General features: G+C 41.2%; 1 protein-coding gene across 2 annotated transcripts in view; it reads right to left on the bottom strand.

Annotated features, from left to right (window-relative positions):
- Positions 1-8,422, bottom strand: part of LAPTM4B (lysosomal protein transmembrane 4 beta) — a 69,251-nt gene that overhangs the window by 21,760 nt on the left and 39,069 nt on the right. For both annotated transcript variants that reach the window (XM_029223030.1, XM_029223029.1), the window contains exons 5-6: positions 8,051-8,149; positions 3,043-3,138 (exon numbers count right to left, since the gene is read on the bottom strand). In XM_029223030.1, coding sequence (XP_029078863.1) covers positions 3,043-3,138; positions 8,051-8,149 — 195 coding nt within the window. The remainder of the gene's footprint in view (positions 1-3,042; positions 3,139-8,050; positions 8,150-8,422) is intronic.

Below are 8,422 nucleotides of genomic sequence, written 5' to 3' on the forward strand. Positions count from 1 at the left end.
GTCTATTATTAGAAGAGCTAGGATGTCTAGCTGGAAAGTACAACTATTTTTGAGTGTATGTTAGCCTAAATACAGCTTACCTGCTATCCATACCTAACTTTGAATCTTTCAAAGGGTGGAAAATAAAACTTCCTCTAAAAAGCTAGTTGGATGCATTTTAGGGACTCACTCATGATTCTTAAATTCTCCAAGCACCCCAATTTCTACAATTTCAGAATATCCTTTGATTTCAGGTGTATTTATACAACGTGTACCCAGCCCTTCCACCTTGCTTCTATTAAAAATACACATAACCCTTCAGAAAGCAATGAAAAAACAACCACCAGAAGTATACCAAACAAACACATGTGATATGGGCATTATCTTCGCTGAGATACTTTTCAAAGATGGTAGTTTTGTAAGTCCCACACATTCATAATATTTAGGATGGGGCTCTAACATACCTTGCTTGTTTAGCAGCTCTAACTTTTTAGACTTTTCATTAGTTCAGCAGGGCAATAAAAGTACTCTGAGATATCTTTTTAAGGAAAAAACAGAAAGATACTGATAGATAACTAACACTCAGAAACTCAGAGAGAAGGAAAAAATTCTTTACACCAGTAATTTTATCAAAATTATAGTAACTATGAACAGTTATTTCTTTAAAGAGATGTACTGACCCAAGAGGGATTCTCTAAAGGGTTAGTAGGCAGGATGTGTCTACTGTGATCAGTGCAAAGATTCTGCACGGCCCCCAAAGGGCCCCCCAGCACCTGGGCACGCTGGGTTTGTACATCTGATCGCGGCAGAGCCTCCTCTTAAACCACTGCTCATGCATTTCTGATTCAAACCAACGATTCCTTGCTGAGGACTTAAGAAAACTATTCACGTATAACACGCTTTCTCTCAGAAATCCCACAGAGATCTCAGTGATATCAGCTTGCACCTGTGTATTTAGTATAAAGTCTGAAGTTGTTTTATCCCCATTTGATTTATTTATTTATCTATTTTTGCGGTACGCGGGCCTCTCACCGTTGTGGCCTCTCCCGTTGCGGAGCACAGGCTCTGGACGCGCAGGCTTAGCGGCCATGGCTCATGAGCCCAGCCGCTCCGCGGCATGTGGGATCTTCCCAGACGGGGGCACGAACCCGTGTCCCCTGCATCGGCAGGTGGACTCTCAACCACTGCGTCACCAGGGAAGCCCTATCCCCATTTTATACACAAGGAAGTCAAGTCAGGGACAGACTAAATTACTTCAGTAAGGCCACAGAGTAAGCAAGTCACCACAATTTAAAAAACAAAACCAGGGCTTCAACCAGCCACAACTACTGAGCCTGTGCTCTAGAGCCCGTGAGCCACAACTACTGAGCCCACGTGCCTACAGCCCATGCTCCACAACGAGAGAAGCCACTGCAATGAGAAGCCCACGCACCGCAACGAAGAGTAGCCCCGATCGCCGCAACTAGAGAAAGCCTGCGCACAGCAACGAAGACCCAATGCAGCCAAAAATAAATAAATAAAATAATTTTTTTAAAATAATACAAAACCAAATATAAAACTCCATTCTAGTTTAGAACAGACACACCATTTATATTTATCCTTTCATCTGTCCTGTCCATTCTGTCCCCTCCAATCCTATCCACCTGGACCCATCCCACAGGCTCACGTCACCCATCCCTTCCATTAACCACTCCTCGAGCGTTTACTTGTACTGAGCATCACACGTGGTGATGGAGACACAAAGAGATTAGTACCTAGAGGACTTGTACTTTTACCACGAGCCAGGCAAGATAATTACATAAAGGACAAATGATTTTGAGGACTCTTCCAGTGAAGGCATGTTTCTGAAAATCATATTTGATAGGTTTAAAAAAGTTAAGTATGAACAACTAGTGGCAGAACACAGTTCATCTAAATTCTTTCGCTAAGGTTTTCATATGCGGGGAAAGTTTTTTTGTTTTTCTTTTTTTGCAGTACGCGGGCCTCTCACTGTTGTGGCCTCTCCCGTTGCGGAGCACAGGTTCCGGAAGCGCAGGCTCAGCGGCCATGGCTCACGGGCCCAGCCACTCCGCGGCATGTGGGATCTTCCCAGACCGGGGCACGAACCCATGTCCCCTGCATCGACAGGCGGACTCTCAACCACTGCGCCACCAGGGAAGCCCGATGTGCGGGGCAAGTTTTAAAGATACAGTAATCTCTGCCATTCTTATCTCTCTACCTATAAAATCACATTTTTAAGTTTAATTTCACATGTCAAGTGAGATAGCATAGTCAAACTATGCAGAATTGATGCCTAGAATTACCTACCATGTTTTTTTTTTAAATAAATTTATTTATTTACTTTTGGCTGCATTGGGTCTTTGTTGCTGAGCGCGGGCTTTCTCTAGTTGTGGTAAGCGGGGGCTACTCTTCTGTGTAGTACGTGGTCTTCTCCTTGCGGTGGCTTCTCTTGTTGCGGAGCACAGGCTCTAGGCACGCGGGCTTCAGTAGTTGTGGCTCACGGGCTCTAGAGCACAGGCTCAGTAGTTGTGGCGCACGGGCTTAGTTGCTCCGCGGCACGTGGGATCTTCCCAGACCAGGGCTCGAACCCATGTCCCCTGCAATCGGCAGGCGGATTCTTAACCACTGTGCCACCAGGGAGGCCCTACCATGGCTTTTTAATAATGCAGGTTTAGGATACGTAAATGTTGGGACTTCCGTGGTGGTCCAGTGGTTAAGACTCCGCACTTCCAGTGCAGGGGGCATGGGTTCAATCCCTGGTCAGGGAACTAAGATCCCACACGCCACTCAGCCAAAAAAAAGAAAAGATACATAAATGTGGAGAGGCACATATATTATCTATTTGTAATATTTTTTTAAATGAACCAGAGTTGAGCCAACTAGATTTTAATGTCTTGTAAGGAAAACAAAACACATTTCACTCAACTATGAATCCTTTGATGACTAAGCAGCTCATGAACATGTTTCAACAACAGTAAAAAAAGCAGCAAACACGAGAAATATTTATAAGCCATCGTATAGTGGATGTGTGGAGATCTCCACGTGAAGTGACATCACACCTACCGTAGTGTCATTGCTGGTAACGTAAACCAGGACGTCAGAGGAGTTCCTGCCATTGATGTATCGGTAGCAGTTCCAAACACAGCTAATCAAGTAACCCTGTAAGTAAGTAGTGATTGTTAGAGATTTAATTTTCAAAGTTCAGACAATTTACAATATCATCATGGATAAAGCCATACTGCAAAATGTTCATTTATATAAATTTTAAACACACATTAACTCTACTAAACCGAGAAGGCTTTAAAATTACAAATGTTGGATATAGTAGCTTTCTGGCCAAGGGTGATACTGTAGCCTTACTACACAGAAGGTGATGGGGAAGGGTGGGGCTGAAAGGAGAAAGAGAATTTCCAAGAAAAGGAAGTTGAAAGGAGCAATCGCCGCAAACATTTACTGCCCCCAAAGAACAATCAATTCATTAGCCGATTCTCATCACACTTTAACTCTGGGTCTTTCGGATCATTATTCTATATCATTATATGTGATTTTATAATACAAGTCAACTTAAAAAAAAAAACATTCATAGCACATTAATTTGCTCTGTGATCAGTACAATTCACTAAAACATTTCCATTTTCACAATGAAATATCCACAGAAGATAATTAAAATTAAGGTCCAGAATAAAGACATGCTGGAAATAGAAAGCATGAGCTCATGGGAGGTGTTTAAAATACGAAGTCTTTGTACTTTCATTCCAATCATGTGCAATCAGATTAAAACAAAATGATTTCAAAGCCCCTTTCTAGCTTTGAAATTCTTTGATTAAAAGGTTAAAGATGTGGAAAAAACGGAGCCCTCCTACATTGCTGGTGGGAATGTAAAACGGTGTTGCTTTAGAAAACAGTCTGGAAGTCCCTCAAAAGGTTAAACAGTTAAATGTGGGGACTTCCCTGGTGGTGCCGTGGCTAAGAATCCGCCTGCCAAGGCAGGGGACATGGGTTCGAGCCCTGGTCTGGGAAGATCCCACATGCCGCGGAGCAACTAAGTCCGTGCACCACAACTACTGAGCCTGCGCTCTAGAGCCCACGCACCACAACTGCTGAAGCCCACACGCCTAGAGCCCATGCTCCACAGCAAGAGAAGCCACGCAACGAGAAGCCCACGCACCACAAACGAAGACCCAACGCAGCCATAAATAAATACATAAATAAACAAACAGTTAAATGTGACCCGGTGGCTCCACTCCAAGGTATATACTCAAGAGAAATGAAAACATATGTCCACACAAAAACTTGTGCACAAATGTTCACAGCAACATTATTTGTAATAGCAAAAGAGTAAAAACAATCCAAATGTCTGTCAACTTAGGACTGGATAGACAAAGAAAATATTCCATTGTATGGTATATTCATACAATGGAATATAATTCAGCAATAAAAAGGAAGTTCTGATAACATGCTACAGCATGGATGAACCTTGGAAATGTCAAAGCAGCCAGTCACAAAGGACCACATATTATATGATTCCATTTATATGAAATGTCCACAAGAGGCAAATCCATAGTGACAGAAAATAGATTAGTGGTTACCAGGGGATGGGGGTAAGGGCAAACGTCATATGGTAAAAGTGTTCTAAAATTACATTGTTTAACCACAGAGCTGTGTTTATACAACTCCGTGAATATATTAAAAACCACTAAATTGTACACTTAAATGGGAGAACCTTATGATATGAGAATTATATCTCAAGAAAGTTGTTTTATAAAAAAAGAAGACATTTAACAACAAAAGGAGTGCTCGTCAACACTTTTCAGAAGTGAGGTAAATGTTCTGTTGTGTACTCAGAATGCTGTCTTAAGCTGCATTCATACTTTTGGTTTTTTTAGTTTATTTTTGGCTGTGTTGGGTCTTCATTTCTGTGCGAGGGCTTTCTCTAGTTGTGGCAAGCGGGGGCCACTCTTCATCGCGGTGCGCGGGCCTCTCACTATCACAGCTTCTCTTGTTGCAGAGCACAGGCTCCAGACACACAGGCTCAGTAGTTGTGGCTCACAGGCCTAGTTGCTCCACGGCATGTGGGATCTTCCCAGACCAGGGCTCGAACCCGTGTCCCCTGCATTAGCAGGCAGAGTCTCAACCACTGCGCCACCAGGGAAGCCTGCTGCATTCATACTTCGCGGTGATTATTTCCTACAGTGAGACTTTCTGTGATAATGTTAATATGAAAATGCATAACGCTATTTTAGTAAAGTGTTTTCTGAATGGCAATTATCTGAAACCAGAGATCAACAATGAGAAAGAGATGGAAAGGGCATTTTTCTTGAACAATATGTTGAATTTACTCAAATCTTCAGTTTACTCAACAACGCTCTTGCTTCTCTATTAAAACAAACAAACAAACAATAAAACCCTGGACTCATTGAGAATTTTAATACAAATAAAAAAGGAATGCTTGGACATATTCTGTTGTGTACTATGTAAGAAGTCATCCATTATTTTAGCAATGAACAGAAGGTTCTTTTAAGACAAGAACTCTTTCTGATGTGAGGCCTCCAAAATGACAAATCTATAACTGAAGGTTAAACTGCGGAGGGGAAATACCCAGTGTCTGGGGCCCCATACGCCCAGTCAGCATTCTTGAATGGCCCCTGCAACACCAGGAGCGTTCACCCACTAAACACTCCGATGGGAGAAAAACCTGGCCTGTTGTCTCTAAAGTTATTTCAATGACCAGTAACTTATTTCAATGACCTTATTTCCTATCTGACATTTCTGTAATCTAGAATAAATTAAATATTTGGTATATTTCCCAAACAGACTTGAAATGACAAGAGTACATCCATCATCTACTTGCAGAGCTAGGCGGTAAGCGTTGTTCCCTTTACCAACTAAGGACAGAGCAAAACTGACACATGTTGTGATTTGGGTTCCCAGGGAATCACTAGTGATAAAACTTATTAAAGAGTAACAGTGAATTTAGGTTGTGAGAGCTATTAATCGGGTAAACTGTTATGTGAAACTGTAACACAGATATGTGTTCATATTTGTTTAAACTAATAATTACTGAGTCTCCACAAGGGATAGAAAAATGAAGGCAGGGTCTATGTTCTCAAGGAAATGCAGTCTGGTTAGCAGAAATAGATACATATATAATGAAATACTAACACATTACGCACAGGTTGGAGACAGTGCTGTGAACAATCTATAAGATGCCTTTTATTAGGTCATTATGATAAATAATATTGTTTGCAGTTGATAAAAGCACCACAGACAGGGCAGGGATTTTTCTTATTCACCACCAAACCCTAGCAGCTACAACACGGCCCGGCACACAGGAGACCCTCAGCAAATGTTTACTGAATAAATAAATGAATGATGCATCTTCCCATCCATTAGCTCAACTAACCTCACAGTCACCCTTCACAATGTTTTCTTAGCTATTACTCCTATTTAGTAAATGAAGAAACCAAGGCTCTGGTCACATAGCTATATGGCAGTGACACAAGGTAAATCTAGGTCCTCTGACTCAATATCTCAAGTAAGCATTTCCAATAAAGATGTAAATGCCTACACAGTTAAAATGCCTTTTTTGAGAGCAGTGGGAGGTGCTGGCTTCTGGGTAATGGCACAGGGTAGCTTGGTCAGACTAACCTTCTTCCAGGTAAAAATGATAAAATCTGGAATAAACACACACAGACACACAGACTCTATTTGAAGGCAGGGCTGAAGGGCCCAAAACAGGCAGAAGCTAAAGGGGAGTCTACCCTTGAGTGGCAAACTGCAGTGAGTGGGATTTGAGGGTCTGAAGCCTTTTGCCAGTGGCTCTGCTCACTCTCCACACAGCCGGTGGTCTGACTAAGAAGCCAGGAAGTTGGGGTGCTGAGGTAGGAGCTGCAGGGGCAGGAAGCCTCAACATCCGTGTATAAAATTCACCCAAATCCTTGACCACTAAGCCACACATGCAGTAACAAGCCATGCAGAGCATGTTGTATGGAGGGCGATGCAGACCTCAGTGACTTTCAGTGAATCATTTTCTTTCTACTCCTCTTCAACACATTACCATTTAAAATGACTTTTCTCCCTAAAGGCAGCTTCTTCAAAACTCACCAAGCTTGGTTTTTAAAGAATTCGGTAATTTTATGCCAAAATAAAGACAATGAAAGATGTTAAGAATTAAAAGTTCAAGAATAATGTTATCAGGTTTACAAAGATGAAAAATAGCACTCGACCGATGAGGGTGAGGGAGACGTGGCAGATGGGAGTGTTAAGGCATTCAGCTTTAGGGGAGATCAATTTGACAAACTATCAAAAACCTTCAAATTATGCATACCCTCAAATTTCAGGAAATAGATCTTGAGAAAATAAATGTATAAGTATACAAAAGATGTAATTAATTTAATATATTCATTGCCGTACTATTTATAAGTGAAAAAGTAGGAACTATCTCAATGTCCAACAATAACTAATTTATAAAAATGATAAATTCATAATAGACTGTTACAGAATAATGTTCAAAATCAATTACGTTTTTAAAAACAAATTACAGGGACTTCCCTGGTGGAGCAGTGGTTAAGACTCCACACTCCCAATGCAGGGGGCCCGGGTTTGATCTCTGGTCAGGACACTAGGTCCCACATGCATGCCGCAACTAAGGTGCCTGCGTGCTGCAACTAAGGAGCCAGGCGAGCCGCAACTAAGAAGCCCACCTGTTGCAACCAAATATAGTAAATAAATAAATAAATATTTAGGGGAAAAACCCACAAATTACAAAAGAATGTATACGGAGACTTGTAATGGATGCTATGGTACTTAATACACACCACATAAATGTACAACATTATATTAATTTATTTCCATCCAAATAGATTTTAGAAGAACCCTGGGTTGGCCTGTGGAAGTCTGGTTAGTGTTTATCTCTCTCATATAGATAAGAGAAGGAACAGAATTGTGAGGAATTCAAAAAGCAGTTCAGAAATCTAAAACAAGATAAACTAACGGCAAGTTTTCTTACTTCTTTAGCATTCATGAATACATTTAGTAATATTTAGGCCATAAGTAAAATCTTCATGCTTACCTTAAAAGTCAAGATAATGCTGATAAACAGAAGAATAATAAGGACCAAACAGGTAGGATTCACTGACATGATATCATCTTTGTAAGGAAAATCAGGAGGCTACAAAAGAAAAGTACCTCATTAGCAAATCTCATTAATGATCCAGGATCCTATTCCATAAGCATTAACCAGATGTGCTTATCAGAAAGCAATTAATTAAAGCAGACAGTTATTATTTAAGGACACTACAACGTTTCTAGTCTACCTCTACTAATGAAAAAGCTATAAACAGTGTGATGGGGAGAGGCTAGTCTGTTCTTAATTCAGGCAGCAACTCTCAAAAAGAAAACTCAGGGCTTCCCTGGTGGCGCAGTGGTTGAGAGTCTGCCTGCC

The sequence above is a fragment of the Monodon monoceros genome, unplaced genomic scaffold (assembly GCF_005190385.1).
Source record: "Monodon monoceros isolate NGI ecotype Baffin Bay Population unplaced genomic scaffold, NGI_Narwhal_1 Super_Scaffold_14, whole genome shotgun sequence".
Lineage (NCBI taxonomy): Eukaryota > Metazoa > Chordata > Mammalia > Artiodactyla > Monodontidae > Monodon > Monodon monoceros.